The 21,105-nt window shown below is 29.2% G+C and overlaps 1 protein-coding gene across 1 annotated transcript in view; it reads left to right on the forward strand.

Moving 5' to 3' along the window:
* Positions 1–21,105, forward strand: part of LOC119606118 (tyrosine-protein phosphatase Lar-like) — a gene marked incomplete at its 3' end in the record, with an annotated part of 253,895 nt that overhangs the window by 211,648 nt on the left and 21,142 nt on the right. Inside the window, exon 5 of the mRNA XM_037959503.1 lies at positions 11,644–11,823. Within this exon, the coding sequence (XP_037815431.1) occupies positions 11,644–11,823 (180 nt within the window). The remainder of the gene's footprint in view (positions 1–11,643; positions 11,824–21,105) is intronic.

Raw genomic sequence — 21,105 nt, forward strand, 5'->3', positions numbered from 1 at the left:
ACAATATAAAAACATTTTTAATATCATATTTTCTATATTGGGTTTTCCTAATAACACAACAACAAGCTATTGTTTGCATTTTTATGTTCGCTTCTGTTCTTTTTTTCAACATCCGGTTTTGTTTTCAATTTTTTTTCTTGTCATTGCTGCCTTTTGCAATTCTAGAATATTCGAGGGGTATGCGTGTTTCCGTTTAACATTTCCGTTTCTATTTCCTTATCCTTTTTGAATAGAACAGAACGGTTAATATTGGTGTGCGTGTCTGTAAGTGTATACCAGAGGTTAGAAAAATTGATTTGAATTTTAAGGTATTATATTACAACTTCGTTTTCTATGTGTAATACTAGAAAAGGAAAGACAAGAAATTATAGATTGACCAAATTTCCTTTTGTTAATCAATAAGAGAAATTGGAGAAAAACAAAAAGGGAAACAGGAAAAATTTGCAAAGAGTTGGTATTGGTTGACTAAATACCATAAAGAAGAGAAAATAAAAGGAATATATATCAAGGATTAAGTAATTTTGTAGGCCAACTATTTTAAGTTTGTTCCACTTTTTCTGCACTTAAAATTTGTTTATATAAATTTCAAAATTTTCCTTGCTAATAGCATCCCACCTTTTTGACTCCAATTATCCTAGTTCATATTCTTACTCACTACATATTTAATACTATATCTTAATTTTATTTTCTTGGAAAAAAGCGAAACCTTTAATACTCAGTACCAACTTATTTGTCATACAACACTGCTTCATCCACTGTTCTATATTCCAGTTTTTTTTTTATATGAAGTTCATTGAAACACTCTAACGAGTATGAAATGCACAAGAACAACAGCAAAAATAATTGCAACAGCAAACATTTTGTCGAATGCAACATTAGTATATTTTTGCTGCAGCAGCAGGTATCTGGTATTAATACAATATTCATGCAATTTGAAATTTAATCTACCATTCAGCATTATTTGTAAGAAGATAAGATGAAATTGTCGTAAATGTAGTAAAACGTACTTGGTTGTACTATATATAACTACATAGATACACTATACATGTCTAGTGTAGTTGTAGTAGAATATTTTTAAGTTAAACTTTTTCCCTTTCCTTCGTTAACTTTTGTATTCATTCATTCAGATGTAGTTTCGTTTAAAGAAAAGCAAAAAATAAGTCATATACATGGATTGAAAAATGCAATTTAAATCTAAATACACAGAAAGAAATTTAAATTTTGACAGATTATAGACGTTTTGGTAGCATATTTTCAGGCGTATTGGTTGTTTATTTTAGATCGAAAACGTAGTTCAAATTCAATTCTAGTTCAGTTCTAGTTCAGTTCTAGTTCAGTTCTAGTTCAGTTCTAGTTCAGTTCTAGTTCAGTTCTAGTTCAGTTCTAGTTCAGTTCTAGTTCAGTTCTAGTTCAGTTCTAGTTCAGTTCTAGTTCAGTTCTAGTTCAGTTCTAGTTCAGTTCTAGTTCAGTTCTAGTTCAGTTCTAGTTCAGTTCTAGTTCAGTTCTAGTTCAGTTCTAGTTCAGTTCTAGTTCAGTTCTAGTTCAGTTCTAGTTCAGTTCTAGTTCAGTTCTAGTTCAGTTCTAGTTCAGTTCTAGTTCAGTTCTAGTTCAGTTCTAGTTCAGTTCTAGTTCAGTTCTAGTTCAGTTCTAGTTCAGTTCTAGTTCAGTTCTAGTTCAGTTCTAGTTCAGTTCTAGTTCAGTTCTAGTTCAGTTCTAGTTCAGTTCTAGTTCAGTTCTAGTTCAGTTCTAGTTCAGTTCTAGTTCAGTTCTAGTTCAGTTCTAGTTCAGTTCTAGTTCAGTTCTAGTTCAGTTCAGTTCTAGTTCAGTTCTAGTTCAGTTCAGTTCTAGTTCAGTTCTAGTTCAGTTCTAGTTCAGTTCTAGTTCAGTTTCAGTTCTAGTTCAGTTCTAGTTCAGTTCTAGTTCAGTTCTAGTTCAGTTCTAGTTCAGTTCTAGTTCAGTTCAGTTCTAGTTCAGTTCTAGTTCAGTTCTAGTTCAGTTCTAGTTCAGTTCTAGTTCAGTTCTAGTTCAGTTCTAGTTCAGTTCTAGTTCAGTTCTAGTTCAGTTCTAGTTCAGTTCTAGTTCAGTTCTAGTTCAGTTCTAGTTCAGTTCTAGTTCAGTTCTAGTTCAGTTCTAGTTCAGTTCTAGTTCAGTTCTAGTTCAGTTCTAGTTCAGTTCTAGTTCAGTTCTAGTTCAGTTCTAGTTCAGTTCTAGTTCAGTTCTAGTTCAGTTCTAGTTCAGTTCTAGTTCAGTTCTAGTTCAGTTCTAGTTCAGTTCTAGTTCAGTTCTAGTTCAGTTCTAGTTCAGTTCTAGTTCAGTCTAGTTCAGTTCTAGTTCAGTTCTAGTTCAGTTCTAGTTCAGTTCTAGTTCAGTTCTAGTTCAGTTCTAGTTCAGTTCTAGTTCAGTTCTAGTTCAGTCTAGTTCAGTTCTAGTTCAGTTCTAGTTTCAGTTCTAGTTCAGTTCTAGTTCAGTTATAGTTCGTTCTAGTTCAGTTCTAGTTCAGTTCTAGTTCAGTTCTAGTTCAGTTCTAGTTCAGTTCTAGTTCAGTTCTAGTTCAGTTCTAGTTCAGTTCTAGTTTCAGTTCTAGTTCAGTTCTAGTTCTAGTTCAGTTCTAGTTCAGTTCTAGTTCAGTTCTAGTTCAGTTCTAGTTCAGTTCTAGTTCCGTTTCAGTTCTAGTTCAGTTTCAGTTCAGCTCTAGAATTGAATTGAAGTTCTGCTTTACTTTAGTTCTAGTTCGCTTATAGTTCAGTTCCTTAATTTCTCTCTCTGCATCCATAAATGTTTCTACAGCAGTGATACAGTAAAAAAAAACTTTATATTTGCAATTTTTGTGTAATTTTATTTTCATTCTCGTTTCAATTTTTAAACATTCTATAGAAAACTGCATTAGAAATGCAAGCAATACTGCACAGTATAACAAACATTAACAACAAGAGCAAAAATTACCTGTAATAAATTTTTAAATATTTAAGTTTTTCTACTTTAAGGATGATTCTCGGAAAAGCTAGGGTTTAAAGTACTTAATTTGAGATAAAAATGTATATTTAGAGAGTGAGAGATGAAAGAGTAAGTGATTGGGAAAAATTGACAAGTTGATATGAAATATAAATTGACAGCATAAAAAATGTCTTTTTATTCATTAGTATTTGAAGTGGAATAAATAATACAAAGAATAATTTAAATAAGATGTTAGAAAATAATAGAAAATAGGGTCAATTTGGAAAGATGAAACTTTTTGAGAGATTTAGAAACAAATAAGGGTAATCAATTGCTAGTAAATACATACATGAATATAGAATGTTTGATGTGAAAGGTAAATAGATAACTGTATTTGGGTCAATTTTAATAATTTGAAATCAGAGATATTTTGAAAATTTTACAACAACTGTGTCAATAAAAGTAATAAAAAAAAAAATATTTTTGCAGTAGTTTTTTAACATTGAAATATATATAAAATTTAAAATATCCTAACATTAACATTTGTCATAGGAAACAACAAACATAATAACAATTTGCACACAAGAAACGGAAGTGTAATTTCTAGTAATGAACAGAAAAAATAGCGAAAAGAAAACCAACAATAAAACGCGTTAAATCAAACCTTTGCATCGAAATGGATTCTATAGAGGGAAATTTAACAAGTATTAAACTCTCAAATACATGCACACCAGCACATTTAGTTCTACCAGAAGACAACCATGTAAATCCTAACAAATCATACACATTCTGTTACACATACACACTTAAAAATTATTTATGAGTCTATGTTGTTGTCTATTGCTTCTTATACCAATACGCGGGCTAACAAACCCATTGATGGCATAACAACTAAACTAGGGTGTTTGTAATGCAAACGGACCCCTATTAGATTTCGATCCATTCTTGTGCATTTACAAATATTCACAGCAACTATTGGTGTTAACACGTCGTTCCATCGATTGGTAATACAATTAGACGCACTGACCTTTTTTTCGCAAGGCTTTTGTAACAGTTACACCACAAGTGTTGACTACCAGTAGTTGCGGTGGTCTTCGTTTTAAAGGGTGAAAATATTGCAAAAAGCTTAAATGTGATCTAATTAGGGTACAGTGTTTGTATCAGTTCTATAGTACTAGTAAAGTCTTGTATCAGTTCCATAGTAGTAGTAAAGTCTTGTCTAGTCTATAGTCTAGTTAATAGTCTGGCCTGTAGCCTAGTCAATAGTCTATGCTATAGTTTTGTTCATAGTCTGGCCTCTAGTCCAGTCTATAGTATATACTAGAGTCTAGACTATTGTCTGAGCTATTGTCTAGTCTATAGTCTGAACTATAGTCTAGTTAATAGTCTGGCCTGTAGCCTAATCAATAGTCTTGGCTATAGTTTAGTCCATAGTCTGGACTATAGTCTGGACTGTAGTCTAGTCTATAGTCTGAACAATAGTAATGGACCACACTATTGTTACTGGTCTATACTGTAATATATTGTCCTAGACTATGGTCTAGAGTCAAGTCTACATTTTGGACTACAGTTTAGACAACAGTCTGGACTATAGTCTGGTCTACAGTATGGGCTATAGTCTAGTCTACAGTCTGGACTATAGTCTAGTCTACAATCTGGACTATAGTCTAGTCTACAATCTGAACTATAGTCTAGCCTCTAATATGGACTATAGTCTAGTGCCTAGTATGGACTATACTCTAGTCCATAGTCTGGACTATAGTATAGACTATAGTCTAATCTATAGTCTGGACTATAGTCTGATCTATAATCTGGACTCTATTCTACAATCCGAACTATAGTCTTGTTAATAGTCTGGAATATAGCCTAGTCTATAGCCTGGACTATAGTCTAGTCTATAGTATGGACTATACTCTAGTCTATAGTCCGGACTATAGTCTAGTCTATGGTTTGGGCTACAGTCCTTTCTAGTCCTTGGCCAGTCTATAGTCTGGACTATATAATACAGTCTATAGTCTTTATTACAGTTAAATCTATATATAGTGCATTTACACGTTTTCTGCAGACTTATTATTCTTTTCCTTATTCTTCACTTTTCTATGACGCTATCTCTTCTCCTACACTTTTCTTAAAAAAATTAAAAAAAAAAAATTAAGTGGAACAAACAATTTTGTTGGAAAAAATTGTCCTCAGTTGTTGAACATGTTTTCTTACTTGCTGCTATTATGTTGCTTGTCTGTTTTCATTAAAGAACACACAAAAACAAGCAGCATTGAAAAAAGTAGTCTATTTTTAGGCATCTCTTAAAAGAAAAAACTAAGGAAAACAAGAGCTGACTGAGAAGAATACAATACTTAAAAATTCAATAGAATTTAATGTTGCATTTCAGGCGCTGCACTTGCATACACATTTACTCATATACAAATTTTTTTATTATTTGTTGTAAGTATTCACTAAAGCAGCAATTTAATTTCATTTCTTCTCCTTTTTCTTGCTTTTCGCTCTCAACAATCTTGTAGTAAAATAAAAAAAAAAAAAATCTTATAACTTCATGTTGCCAGTTTATACTTCATGATTTTAATGTTGTTTTTTTTTTTCCAAGATGTAGATATTGTAGCTGTAGTTGTTTAACTTAAATATCATTTTTATCCATCTTGCTTTTTTTTTTCTTAATGTTTATCAAGTGTAGTATTTTGTTTAATTTTATAGAGATTCATGTTACTTAACAATTTCTTATATTTTTTTATATAATATTTTTTAGTATTGCTTTTCTAGCATTTTTCAACATTTTTGCCAAGTTTCTTTTTGTCTTGCTTAAATACAAAGCTAAGTAAACAGAGTTTATTAATATTTAAATAGACTCGAATGGAAGATGGAAATGTATATACAATATTTATAATTCAAATGAAAATGTTTGTGTGTTGGAATAGTTTTATGTAACGTATTGGAAAAGTAGAACCAATAGGAAAAAAGTTAAGACAGTACTTTACGGGACTACCGTACCTGTACTGTAGTCAATCAACTGGATGTAAATATCATTTGTCTTGCCTATAGTCTAGTCTATAGTCTAGTCTATAGTCTAGTCTATAGTCTAGTCTATAGTCTAGTCTATAGTCTAGTCTATAGTCTAGTCTATAGTCTAGTCTATAGTCTAGTCTATAGTCTAGTCTATAGTCTAGTCTATAGTCTAGTCTATAGTCTAGTCTATAGTCTAGTCTATAGTCTAGTCTATAGTCTAGTCTATAGTCTAGTCTATAGTCTAGTCTATAGTCTAGTCTATAGTCTAGTCTATAGTCTAGTCTATAGTCTAGTCTATAGTCTAGTCTATAGTCTAGTCTATAGTCTAGTCTATAGTCTAGTCTATAGTCTAGTCTATAGTCTAGTCTATAGTCTAGTCTATAGTCTAGTCTATAGTCTAGTCTATAGTCTAGTCTATAGTCTAGTCTATAGTCTAGTCTATAGTCTAGTCTATAGTCTAGTCTATAGTCTAGTCTATAGTCTAGTCTATAGTCTAGTCTATAGTCTAGTCTATAGTCTAGTCTATAGTCTAGTCTATAGTCTAGTCTATAGTCTAGTCTATAGTCTAGTCTATAGTCTAGTCTATAGTCTAGTCTATAGTCTAGTCTATAGTCTAGTCTATAGTCTAGTCTATAGTCTAGTCTATAGTCTAGTCTATAGTCTAGTCTGTAGTCTAGTCTATAGTCTAGTCTATAGTCTAGTCTATAGTCTAGTCTATAGTCTAGTCTATAGTCTAGTCTATAGTCTAGTCTATAGTCTAGTCTAAAGTCTAGTCTATAGTCTAGTCTATAGTTTAGTCTATAGTCTATTCTATAGTCTATAATGTAGCACATAATCTGTAGACTACAATTTAGACTATAATCCTGCACTATCGGCTTTTCAATTCGTATTAACTTAATATTTTTCACTTGCTTGTTTTACTTTTGATTTCCGTTTCCTCTTTTCCCATTTTTTTTATACTTTGATTTATTTATTTCTCAGATTTCTACCTCCATTTTCTTGCTATATCCACTCATATATCAAGTTTATTTGTAGTTATTTTTCCAACTTGTTATATATTTTGTTTATTATTTTATAATTTTCTATATATTTTTTTTCCTTTTAGTTTATATTTGATTTAAATCATATTGTTGTTGTAGATTTTTTACATTTGTTTGACAGAGGTTTCCTTTTACCGTGTCGTTTTGTGTTCTATAGATTTTTATTTCAAATTTTTTTTTTTAATTTTTTTTTTTAATTTTTTTTTTTTTGTGTTCCTGTTTGAATTCAATTTAATACGATAATAAATCATTGCAAATCCATTTGTATTGTCAGCACTAGTAAACGAAATATATGCAAGTGAGTGGGTATGTGTAATATAAAAAATCTAAAGTGAAACAAACCCAGCAGTTCTGGGGTATATCCTTAACTAGAGATTTTATCTATTACCTAGGAACACTAAGTTAAGGATTATTCCCAGCTTTATAGTAAATAAAAGTTTGAATTAGTTTTAAATTTGAGAAGAATACTGCCTAACAACAGGGGTATGTTTAGTACTTTATACATGAAAATGGTATAGAGATCCGTGTATATGAAGTTATATACAAATACAGTTAAGATACGGCTTCAAAAACAAAAATGATTGAAAATAAATGTTTTGTTTGTTTGCTGGAACAAAAAAAAAACATAAAAGAGGAGATTGTTTGTAGGGGTTTGAATGAGTATATTATTTATAATGTTACGCTCTCTATATGAATTGTAGGTTTGTTTTCTTCCTTACACGAGTGTTTGTTTTATATACACATGTATGTGTGTCTATATATATAAGTAAAGAGAGAGAATTTGTCAGTGTAAGTATGTTTATTTATTTGTTTTCCTGTTATTCTGCCAGCCTACTTGTTTATCTGTTCGCCTGTTTTCCTGTCTACCTTTGTGTTTGTGTGCACGTGTGTGTGTGTTTGCATACTGATGTATTTGTGTCATGTTCCGTTATCAATTTCCGCAAAGTATTGTTTTATGTATTTTAATCAAGAGAATGAAGAATGAATGAAGAAAAAAACTTTTCAACAAAATATTATTGAAATTTATTGATTTTGTTGTTGGGGTCAAGTTATTAATTGAATTTTTGTTATTTTGCTTTCAAGATAATTGAATTTCTTAGATTCGATATAAACTATTTACAAAAGAATCATGAGAAATGGAATTCTGAAGTCTGTTAGGATTTGATATGATTTATTATTATTTTTTTTTTGTTTTGCTAAGAAACACAAACACGGAGTTTGGACTATATACTAGTCTATAGTTAAGGGTATTGTCTGGAATATAGGCTAATAAACAGTATGGACTATAGTCTGTAGTCTGGACTACTGTATAGACTATGTAGTATATAGAGTGTTCTATAGTCTAGTCTATAGGCTGGTCAATAGTATAGTCTATAGTTTGGACTAGTCATGACTATAGTCTGGAATATAGTATAGTCTATAGTGTGGATTGTAGTCTCGAATATAGTCTAGTCTGTTGTCTGGACTATAGTGCAATCTGGAATATTATCTGAACTATAGTCTACTCTAAGGTCTTGGCTATAGTCTATTCCATAGTATGAACTATAGTTCAGTCTGAAGTCTGGACTATAATCTAAACTATAGTCTAGACTATAATCTATTCTATAGTTTGGACTTTAGTTTAGTCTATAGGCTATACTTTACTCTATAGTTTGGTCTACAGTCTAGTCTATAGTCTGGACTTTAGTCTAGTCTGAAGTATGGACTACTTTGGACTATAGTGTAGTCTATAGTATGATCTATAGTTTGTCTATACTCTATAGTTTGGGCTATAGTCTAATCTATAGTCTGGACTACAGTCTAGTCTATAGTCTGTACTACAGTCCAGTTTATAATCTTGGCTATAGTCTACAGTATAATCTATAGTTTGGTTTATAGGCTATACCATACTCTATAGTGTGGACTAGTCTGGACTATAGTCTAGTCTATAGTCTGGACTACAGTCTAGACTATAGTCTGGACTACAGTCTAGTCTATAATCTTGACTATAGTCTAGTCTGCTTATTCTCTTTAAAGTTAAATTTCCTTAAGGAATATTTATGGCATCATGATCTTTGGCATTCTATATTTTATTGCATTTGTTTAATACTAACGATAACAACACTTTACTTTAATACTTTTACATTTTGTTTTTTCCAACAGCTACATTTTTTTGGTTATAAACAACAACAACAAACAAAAAGTTAAATAAAAGCGAAGAAAAAAAAAACATCCACAAATTACACAAAAACAATGAAAATGCCAAGTGTCAACTTTACACTGCCAACAAAAATGCTGAAAAAACAAAAGTATAAAACTACTACTGCCACTGCAACAGCAACAAAAAAACATTAACATTGTACATGCAACATATTCATTCAGTGTCGGTTTTAATATCTGTTTATATGCATAAAAGTCTTTAATTCCAAAATTGGTGTTTTTTTGCAGGATTTTTTTTCTTTATTTTTTTGTTTTGCGTTTTTGTTTGCATACGAACATGTATTTGTGTTGCAGTGTTTTTTGTTACAAAAATAAAGAAAAAACTTTGTTGTTTTTGTGTTGTATTGTTTTTTGTCACATATATATATATAAAGAGAAATATAAAAAGCTTTTACACTTACACTTGCTTTCACACCAACAACAAACAGACTTAACATGTGTTTATGCATATACATTCACATGTCCTGCAGAATATACAAACCTGCATCGCTCTAGATTACTTAGAGAATCTTAAGTGATTGGCTTTCTGCTACATTACTGGGAGACAATAAAGTGGCGTATGTCCTTACTCTATATTCCAAAGATTACATAAAATATGTAAACTGTAAACCATAAAGTAAGGAACTAGTGAAAATTAAAAGGGATACATTTACTCCTTGGGCAATGGCGAGGATTTGTTTGGAAATATGTATGTGTGTGTGTGTATGTAAATTTTTGTAAGTCTGCCTGGTTATGTATGTGTTGATAATATTATTTTAATTTCACGCCAGACACGTTTTAATATAAATATTGCATAAAAACAATAATAACAATAACAACAACAGCGAAAGTAACAAAAAAGGATATACATATGTACACACATACAATAATACTATATAAAAACCACACACAATATAAAAAATTTATAAAAAATATAAAAGAAAAAACTACAAAGCTTAACACATACCAGCAAGCTTACAATACGCACACACACACAGATACTTACTAGTGTTGCTTTTTTTTAGTTTTTACCAGGTTTATAAAACCCAGATCTATTTGGAATATTTAGTACCCTTAAGTTTATGAAGATCTAGGGCTATAGCGACAATAGACTTTTGTTTTGAAGGTTTCAGTTTTTGTAGCTTATTTTTAGATCACCTAGTGAACGATCGGTAGATTGAACAATCGATCAATTTGATAAGATTTTGAAAAAAACTATGACAAGCTAATGATTAGATAAGCTTGTATTCATTAATATGTCTCTTACTTGATCATTTACTGTAGATCGGTGTACAGGATCTTCTGTAACTAACACTCATTTGCAGGTTGAGTAAACCACAGGGAGCATTTTGTATATTTTGCTTAAACGTCTTTGCTTTTATGAAATATACAAAAACTCTTACCCTATATAGTTATAAAACTAAAACTTTGTGCTCTTTCCCAAACGACCAAACAAACAAAACCCAAAAAGGACACTCAAGCTAAAAAAAAATAACTCTGTATTAACAGCACTGTGAAAGGATTTAATTGAAACGTGTAAATAAGCTTTGGCAACTTTTTTGTTGTTTTTCTTTTTTCCTTTATTTATTTGTATGCATAAATATTTAAATATTTTTATACCCTACACCTCTTTAGTGGGGAGGATATATTGGTTTTGTGCTGATGTTTGTAACGTACAATAATATTGGTCCTATACTTACCTTAAAGTATACCAATCGGCTTAGAACCATTTTCTGAGTCGATTTAGTTATGTCCCTCCGTCTGTCCGTCTGTCTGTCCGTCCGTCTGTCCGTCCGTCCATGTAAACCTTGTAATCAAACTACAGGTCGTAATTTTGAAGATAATTCAATGAAATTTGGTACATGATCTTCTATTGTCCCAGGGACGAAGCCTTTTGAAAATGATTAAGATCGGTCTATTATCACCTAGGCCCCATACAACTGAACCCTCCGAATAGGGCTTTTAAGTTCATAATTATGTTTAATACTTATACTCGTATCTCGACAAAAAGCTGCAAAATCAAGTTCTATACTAGCCTTGATGACCCTCATGAATTTTGTAATTATAGCTTCTCATTTGGCCCTAGCCCCTATACAAAGCCTCCTTCAAAATTTTACTTAAATGTCCACAATTTTGTTCAACAATAAATGGCTTAAGTATAATTCAAGGCAAGGTACAATTCAACTTAAATGCTTTATTATGAAAACTAAATCACATTTTATTTTTTTACAGGTGTAGAGTATTATATGATCGGCCTCGCCCGACCATAATTTCTTACTTGTTTTCTTTTTGTTTTGAGGGGATTTTAGTTATTTATAATATTTTATTATAAACACAATACACAATATTCAAACAAATAATGGACTTAAATTGAAAGTTTTTTTATTTAAATATTTATATTTAATAAATGTTATAAACAATTTATTATAAAAAATTAAAATATATTTAAATATATTTTTTGATTTTTTTTCAGGTGATAAAACTCCTCCTGGTTTCCCTGTAATCACACAGGGTCCTAGTACGCGTGTCATTGAAGTTGGTCATACGGCAACGATGCAGTGTAAAGCAATTGGTAATCCCACACCAAATATATATTGGATTAAAAATCAGACAAGAGTTGACATGAGTAATCCAAGGTATTCGATAAAAGAAGGTAAGTGAGAAAAACAACAGAACTTTATGCGCTAAATAATTTATTTCAGCAGTTTTAAAAGAATTAAATAACATTAAAAAGAAAATAAAGGAAAATATCATATAATAACAATATACATGTAAATATTAAATACAGCATACTTTTAGTCGCTAGTTATGTTTTAAAAACAAAGCATACTTTTAGGTTTAATATTATAAATATTAATTATAAACAACGTTATTCACAACAAAATCCCTTTATACTTTTAACTTATAACTATTTAAAACAATTGCTATTTCTTTTAATACCACCCCCCCCCCCCATTCTCTTTGATGATCTATTATAATATTTGTCAAATAAACTTTACAGTGTTTAGCAATCTATCAGAAAAAACTGTCAAAACTGAACTACAAGACCCCTTAATTTAGCAAATTTTACAACGAAAATAAACAAATAACAACATGATTACAAAGTTTTCTCTTTACTTGCCCTTAACTCATTTGCCAGCATCTCTGGCTAAATTTTCCCCCCAATAAAAAAGTGCCAAGAAAACAAAATTTGTTTGTCTATAAAATAAGATGATTAAAGACTCTCTAAAGAATTTTATAAATGTATTTATGTTTTTAGTTTTAGTTTTATTTTTTTTTTTTTTTTTTTTTTTTTTTGGTTTTTGGTAGAAAACGAAAAGTTTGTTTTATAGTGGGCAAAAGAGACAATAAAGACATACCAAACTACCATTGTCTAAGAAAATATTATGCAAAAACATTAAAAATATGAAAAACTTTATGGGGAAAACTATAGTTTAAGTGACCAACTGCAGGAGGAATGGAAGGACACTATGAAATGCAGCTTACTAACAATGTTAAAATAGCAACAAAGTATTTGGGAAAAAAGGTCAAAAGGTATTTGGTGTAGGAGTTGTTAAAACTAAAGAATTGCAAGATAAAATTTGTTTATGCAAAATTTTGCAAAGATTTTTTATTGTCACTTTGAAGGCAACAAATTAAGATAAACGGCAAAACAAAATTTCAATGAAACATTTATTCACTGTAGAATCTAACAGACTAGACTATATGCTAATGTAAACTAAATATAGACTAGACTAAACTATAGACTAGACTATAGACTAGACTATAGACTAGACTATAGACTAGACTATAGACTAGACTATAGACTAGACTATAGACTAGACTATAGACTAGACTATAGACTAGACTATAGACTAGACTATAGACTAGACTATAGACTAGACTATAGACTAGACTATAGACTAGACTATAGACTAGACTATAGACTATACTATAGACTAGACTATAGACTAGACTATAGACTAGACTATAGACTAGACTATAGACTAGACTATAGACTAGACTATAGACTAGACTATAGACTAGACTATAGACTAGACTATAGACTAGACTATAGACTAGACTATAGACTAGACTATAGACTAGACTATAGACTAGACTATAGACTAGACTATAGACTAGACTATAGACTAGACTATAGACTAGACTATAGACTAGACTATAGACTAGACTATAGACTAGACTATAGACTAGACTATAGACTAGACAAATTAAGATAAACGGCAAAACAAAATTTCAATGAAACATTTATTCACTGTAGAATCTAACAGACTAGACTATATGCTAATGTAAACTAAATATAGACTAGACTAAACTATAGACTAGACTATAGACTAGACTATAGACTAGACTATAGACTAGACTATAGACTAGACTATAGACTAGACTATAGACTAGACTATAGACTAGACTATAGACTAGACTATAGTTTAGACTATAGATTCGATTATAGGCTAGACTACTGACTAGGCTTTAGAATAGACTATAGACTAGACAATAGACTAGACTATATAGAGACTATATAGAGACTATAGAGTAGACTATAGACTAGACAATAGACTAGACTATAGACTAGACTATAGAATAGACTAGTCAATTGACTACAGACTAGGATTTAGAATAGATTATAGACTTAACTATACTTTGTATTAGACTATGATAATTTATAATTTTTCTTATCCCTTAAGTATGCTCTAAATATATATCTTTAAAAGTTATGCTATAGTTTTCCAGCTAAGTTCATTCTTAAACACCTAATTAATTAATTTTATAAAAAAAACTCACCATAAATTATTTAGTTTTTTTTTTGAATTATAAAAAAACATTTACTTTTTCTTAATATTCTCCTGTTTTTAATAAGCTCGTCCCTAAATCCCTTTTACTTCTCAGCTAGTTAACAATTAACCCCAGAAAGTTTAGTAACTTTTGTGCTTCACCCCCCAAAAAAAAGAAGGTCAATTAAATATGAACTCATCAAGTGTGTTACAACTTTCAGAGAAAGTTCACCCAAAATCATCCCACTAACTTTAAACTAAGTTTATTATTTACGGCCTGAAAATATGCTTTAATTTAAAAATTTTGCAACTTTATCAATTATAATTAATTTCTCGTATAGCTGTATTTTTTCTTCTTTTGTTTAGCAAATTAATTTCAAAACCATTTTGTTCACTCATACTCTGCTAAAGCTATTTAAACCTTTTATAAAAAAAACCGGTAAATAACCATTTTACAAAAGGCGTTGCAGAATGTTACAAAAAATTTGAAGAGAAACTTTAAAGTTGGGTATTAATTACTTTAACCTCCGAAAAGTATGCTATACAATATTTCTTTCATTATAATGATATTCATAGTGTTTCTCTTTTTCTCTCTTTTTTTTTTGGTGCAAAATAATATTTTTACACAAAAAGCTAATTGAATAAAGGCAGCCAGCAAAAGGAAAACCTAAAAAGTTCTTAGAAAAAAAGAGGAAAGCAAAAAGGAAAAGAAACTTTATGCTGGTGTGTGTATGTGTCTACTAAAGCTGAGCAGAAACCCCTTAACATGACAAGAATTTTAAATGAAAATTGTTTAATTTTTGTTTGCTGTTGTTGTAGGAGATTTTATTTTGCTCTTAGTTGGTACCGCCCTTCACTCTTTGGCTTTGGAATGCCAATAATAAAGTCAACTAAGTAAAATTCTATTTTTATGTCTTGCCAGGAATATTAAAATATTAAAAAAAGAAGAACTATAGAAAAAAGCTTTGCTTTGTTAGCTGGGAATATTTCTTAAACAGCCACGTCTTGTCGTATCCTTTTTGGTGTTTTTTCCTGTGTCTTCCTAAAGATTCTTTTACATTCAAATGTTTTTTTTGCGTTTTTTTATGCATAATTCATAAATTAAAGCTTATTTCCGTAACGGCGTTAACTTTGTTCTCATTGGCATAAAACTACGGTTAGTTACAAACGTTTGTTATACTTCCGTTTCCGTTAGAGACTGCTGTTGCCTCGTTGAAGCTGCCTGTTTAGTTGTTGTTTGGCTTGACTTTACTTTGGCATCCCTTAGGATTTGCAGATTTTATGGGAGACTAAAGTAAACAGCAAAAAAAAAAATATTACAAGAAAATATTTTCACGACTCGTTTAAGACATTACCTGGCCTGCATATTAATTGTAAGCATCTTAGCACGTTTGGAAATTCCATAATGAGTGTTTGGTAGAAGTGGCTGGTGGTGGATATTGAGCAAAATATGTTTAGCTACAAATGAAAATTAGCTACATTTTTTTTCATTTAGAGATTTTAATGCTTAAAGGTTTCATTACACTAAAATGAAACCAAGAAAATGTTTGCTACAGAAAAAAGGTTTATATTAACAAACTCATCTTATTTGAAATCAAATGTGGGTTTATAAGAAATAGGTACATTTAAGTATTAGATTGTTTAGTTAAGAGGCCTAAAAATATGCTAAATATTTTTGTAAATCTCATATCGTGATGTAGAACGGTGCAGGAATTTGCTATGATTTTAAAGGACTGGCATGAAATACCATAATAAAGCAAGTGTTAAGGGAAAGATTTTATGGAAAATTGAAATACTTCAAAAGGGACTAGAAAAACCGTCTGTTAATTCAGTTTTAAAATATTCAAGAAGCAATTAGACATTTTAGACTAGTTTATAATTTGATGTAGTCCATACTGTGGAGTCTAGTCTATAGACTAAAATATAATCTAGTCTATAGACTAATCTATAGTCTAGTCTAAAGTCTAGTCTGTAGTCTAGTCTATAGTCTAGTCTATAGTCTAGTCTATAGTCTAGTCTATAGTCTAGTCTATAGTCTAGTCTATAGTCTAGTCTATAGTCTAGTCTATAGTCTAGTCTATAGTCTAGTCTATAGTCTAGTCTATAGTCTAGTCTATAGTCTAGTCTATAGTCTAGTCTATAGTCTAGTCTATAGTCTAGTCTATAGTCTAGTCTATAGTCTAGTCTATAGTCTAGTCTATAGTCTAGTCTATAGTCTAGTCTATAGTCTAGTCTATAGTCTAGTCTATAGTCTAGTCTATAGTCTAGTCTATAGTCTAGTCTATAGTCTAGTCTAGTCTAGTCTAGTCTAGTCTATAGTCTAGTCTATAGTCTAGTCTATAGTCTAGTCTATAGTCTAGTCTATAGTCTAGTCTATAGTCTAGTCTATAGTCTAGTCTATAGTCTAGTCTATAGTCTAGTCTATAGTCTAGTCTATAGTCTAGTCTATAGTCTAGTCTATAGTCTAGTCTATAGTCTAGTCTATAGTCTAGTCTATAGTCTAGTCTATAGTCTAGTCTATAGTCTAGTCTATAGTCTAGTCTATAGTCTAGTCTATAGTCTAGTCTATAGTCTAGTCTATAGTCTAGTCTATAGTCTAGTCTATAGTCTAGTCTATAGTCTAGTCTAGTCTAGTCTAGTCTAGTCTGTAGTCTAGTCTGTAGTCTAGTCTATAGTCTAGTCTATAGTCTAGTCTATAGTCTAGTCTATTGTCTAGCCTGTTGTCTAGTCTATAGTCTAGTCTCTAGTCCAAATTGTCTTTCCAGAGAATAACTATTACAATTTCCTTTGTGCCTGAAAGTAAGCAACATTTTCTCAAACATTAAACACTTGTTCTTAAATTTTTACTTTGTAAATAAATAAATTAAATATTGTTACAGTCTACTTTAATCAATATCTTTCACATAAATAAAAAGCTATAGCATACCTTACGGCTTAGATACTTTAAAGGTAATAAATACTTATAAAAAGGAATGTTAATGTTCCCTTTAAAATTTAATCACATTGATAAATCAGTCCTCTATTATGTCTACAACTCTTCTCATTTAACCTTAAAGGACTAGCATAACTTTTTTACACCTTAAAAGATTATTTTTACGGCTATGTTTATATAGACTACCTTAAAGCTAACTTAACAAGTAGTTTGTTACTTTCTTTTTTGCTTCGCTATAGTAAATATAGCAAAATTAAATTTTGTTTATCTTGATTATTGGGTCTACCTTATGGTCACGTTTAGAAAACTATTTTAGTAAATAAATTTTGGTTAAAAGTTTGCCCAAGAAATGAAAAAAATTTCGAACAATTTTGTTATAATGGTAATTGCTCTCTTTCTGATACTTTCAGTTTCCTTTTAACATTTTGTACTCGTTTTGTTTTTAAGATAATAAGAATTTTTATGTTTCCCTAGTTAAAGGTTAAGTGAGCGACTCCCTGTTTAAAAAAATGAAATTGTGATAACCTTTGCAAAAAAAAAAAAAAAAAAACAAACTTCAACTAAGTAGGTTTTTTCCATTTATTGTGCCTTCTGTTTTTTTACAAATTCGTTTATAAATTATTTATTTACGAAATTACCAAAGGGTATTGATGTTTATTTTTACAGTTACTTATTTTTCAAAAAGAAATAAATGGTTTCATTTCCTTAAAAGAAATAAACTGCTATAAAAAAAAGTAACAAGAAAAAAACTGGCAAAAAAAGGCTTAAAAAGGAAAAGTTAATAACGTCTATGAACAACGAGGGATTTAGATGAAGCAAAAGGTAGTTAATTTTTGTTTAAGCCCATTTTGTTATTATAAAACTTAAAAGACATGAATCTTAAGACTTCGAGCTAAAGGAGTAAGTGTTCTGAAACGAGTTATGACTCCAGGGAAATTATTTGAATTAAAAATTTATATAAAGTAAGTAAGCTAATGACGGAAATGTAATGCATTTTGGATTTAGACATGTTTTTTTTTCAAGTAAATATAAAATATAATTTATTAAGACAATTAGAAGATGAAAACCTATAAATTGTGGATAAAGAGGAGTACTTTTAGGCGGTTAATTGCTGGAACAAACTTAAGAGAATAGGAAAATAGAAAAATATTAATTATTCTGTTAACACTTTAAATGAAGTTATATTCTTCATACGTTTATAAATATAAATCCTAAAAGTATGCAATATTTCAGCCTAGAAACATTGCCTAATTTTAGGCTTAAATAAATACTTTTAAATCATAAAAAAATAACAATTACAACTATATTGCACTAAAACTAAAAAAATAAATTTTCAATTAATCCCTTCTACCATCACTTTTCCTTTACGCCTTAAGATAAACCCCACTTTTTTCCACAAAAACTCTCTACAATTTTCCATTATTTTTCCCGCTTTATTTCTATTAATTAACTGTAATTTTCCGCTATTTATTTTTGAAAAGTTGTATTTTTCCTACTATTGTTCTTATTGTTGCTACTACCAGCTCATTAAAACAAGTGTCAAAAACTTCAATTGCACAAATTCTCTATTATTTTGCAAATTATAAAACTAACTATTTACTCAGTATTTATTACAATATTTGTTTTTCTGTTTAGTTAAAAAAAAAATCTATACAAATATATTTTTTCTTTAATAATTAAATTAGAATATAATTAAATTATAAAACTACACAAAAAAATAAAGCATTAAATTTTAATAAAAACATTTAATACGCCTAAAGGTATGCTTTAAATAAAAACACTTTTTAGAAAAGTGCTATGTAATTTAACAAAAATTTCATTAAATTTTAAATAGTAAATTTAAGAAAAATTTTTCCCTAAAACAATTATTGAAATGTGTTTAATCATTTTTGTATTAGCCATCAGAAAAAGTATTTCTGTTTAGAGTTTTTGACATTTTATGATTGACAGTTATAGAAGATAAATAAATAGCTTGAAAAATTATTTACTAATTATAGAACAGTTTTTTCAAATGGAATGTTGTACAGTTAATAAGTGCAGTGCACACCTCTTATTAACAACACCTGTACGTATACGTATTATTGATTTATTGATATTACAAATATTTAGTATACGTATAGTAGAAAAGTAGGGAAAACTATTATTTTTAAGTTTTTTCAAGTTTGATCTTGAATATGAAATAATTTTGATGTTGTTTAATCACAGTATTTGTTCCTTATGAAAAGAGCTATAAAGAAATTGAATTTTTATTGAAAATTTAAAATTTTAGTAAAAAATTGAATTTTTAATAAAAAATTTAATTATTAATAAAAAATTTTATTTTAGTAAAAAATTTAATTTTTAGTAAAAAAATTGAATTTTTAGTAAAAAATTGGATTTTTTGTGAAAAATTTAATTTTTAGTAAAATATGAAAATTTTTAGTAAAATATCAAATTTTTAGTAAAAAATAAACTTTTTAGTGAAAAATTGAATTTTTATTGAAAAATCTACTTTTAGCTTATTCATAATGATAAATCAAATTTTTAATGAGAAATCGAATTTTTAGTGAACAATAGATTGTAGAACTTTTATTGTAATTTTAGAAAAAAATGTTTTTTTTTTTTTTCTTGAGAAAATTTGAACTAGTACTGAATTCGAACTGTACTAGAACTGAACTATAACTGAACTCTAACTGTAAAACAGTTAATAAGCACAGTGCACTGCTCTTATTAACAACACATGTACGTATACGTATTATTGATTTATAGATATTACAAATATTAAGTATACGTATAGAAGGGAAAAACATTTTGTTTTAATTTTTTTTTCGAGTTTAATCGCAGTATTTGTTCTTTATGAAAAGTGCTATAGAAAAATAAATTTTTTAGTGTAAGTTTAAAAAAAAAATAAAAAATTTTATTTTTTGAAAAATTGAATTTTAGTAAAAATTCTAGTTTTTTAGTAAAGTTCTAGTATTTTTCAAAAAACTAGAACTGAACTAGAACTGAACTAGAACTGAACTAGAACTGAACTAGAACTGGAACTGAACTAGAACTGAATTTTAACATAAACGAGACCTTAAGTAGATCTAAACTAATGAGTAAAAAAAGTAATCAAAAACATAAAGTTAGAACAAATTTATTGCTATATGTTACAACCAATTTAAACTGCCTTTTCCTACTGCAGGCCCTTCTTATTTTTTTAAACAGTATGTAGTACAAAAATTTAATAAAGTTATAAATTCCATTTTATGTCTTTGAAGATAAATTTCAAAAAAATAAATTTGAACTTATTACACTAAAAACCCTTTTTTGCTACATAAATATGCTTATAGTTTTTTTTTTTCCTACTGTCAGTTTATATTTTACTCATCATTGTCTTTTCGAACCCGTACTCTTTCCTAGTTTATATAATATACCCATATATGTTTGTTTTATGTGGAGTATGTGGAGTCTGATATATGTAGAGTCTGTTTGTTTAACATATTGTTTTCTTTATAGCATTTTATATGGCTAAGAAGAAAACTTAAGCCCAGCGCAAATCTCCCAGGTATATTACTACCTTTTAAGTTAAACAAATGCAAAACCTTTTCTTTCCATAGTCTTTATTTGCCTGCCAGTTAGGCAACATATTCTAAAGAACACGTAACTTGGCTCATAAATCTCAAGACAGTTTCATTTTCCATTTTTTCTTTCATTTCTCATTTGGTTTGTTTGTATTTTATCCATAAAACTAATAGTATATTTTTGCATATAAACACAGACATATTTCCTTACTATCTTTGTGTTACCATCTCTGTAAAGATAGACAATTTGTTTGTTCGCCTGCCTACCTTTACCAAGAAGTCTTGTCTAATGTTGTAGCTTATATAAACATCTTTTTTATTTGTTTTATAATCTTTGACTTGTATGTATGTGTTTTTGTGTTCTTTTGTGTATTGTTTTGTATTTGTTATTGTTTTTAAACTTTTCTTCATTTCTAAGTAAGTATAGGCCACTGGAAAAGTGTTTTTTGTTTGCAGGGGTTTGCTAAAGAAAGAAATGCATATTTTTAGTTGCTGTTAACGCCTTTTCTTATATTGAGGTAATGTCTGGCTGATTATAGACTTTTGTATAGTATCTGTCTAGAGATGGCATTTATTTGCTAAGATTTTGTAAGGTGTATATTGATTGTTCTTTAAAAAAAAATATCGTTATAAAAGCTATTATTAACTCGGCTTACTTTTTAAAACTTTTTTTAAATTAGGAC

The sequence above is a fragment of the Lucilia sericata genome, unplaced genomic scaffold, assembly GCF_015586225.1.
Source record: "Lucilia sericata isolate MDLA Ls3-8-SP2 unplaced genomic scaffold, ASM1558622v1 Contig000552F_arrow, whole genome shotgun sequence".
NCBI classification, from domain to species: Eukaryota; Metazoa; Arthropoda; class Insecta; order Diptera; family Calliphoridae; genus Lucilia; species Lucilia sericata.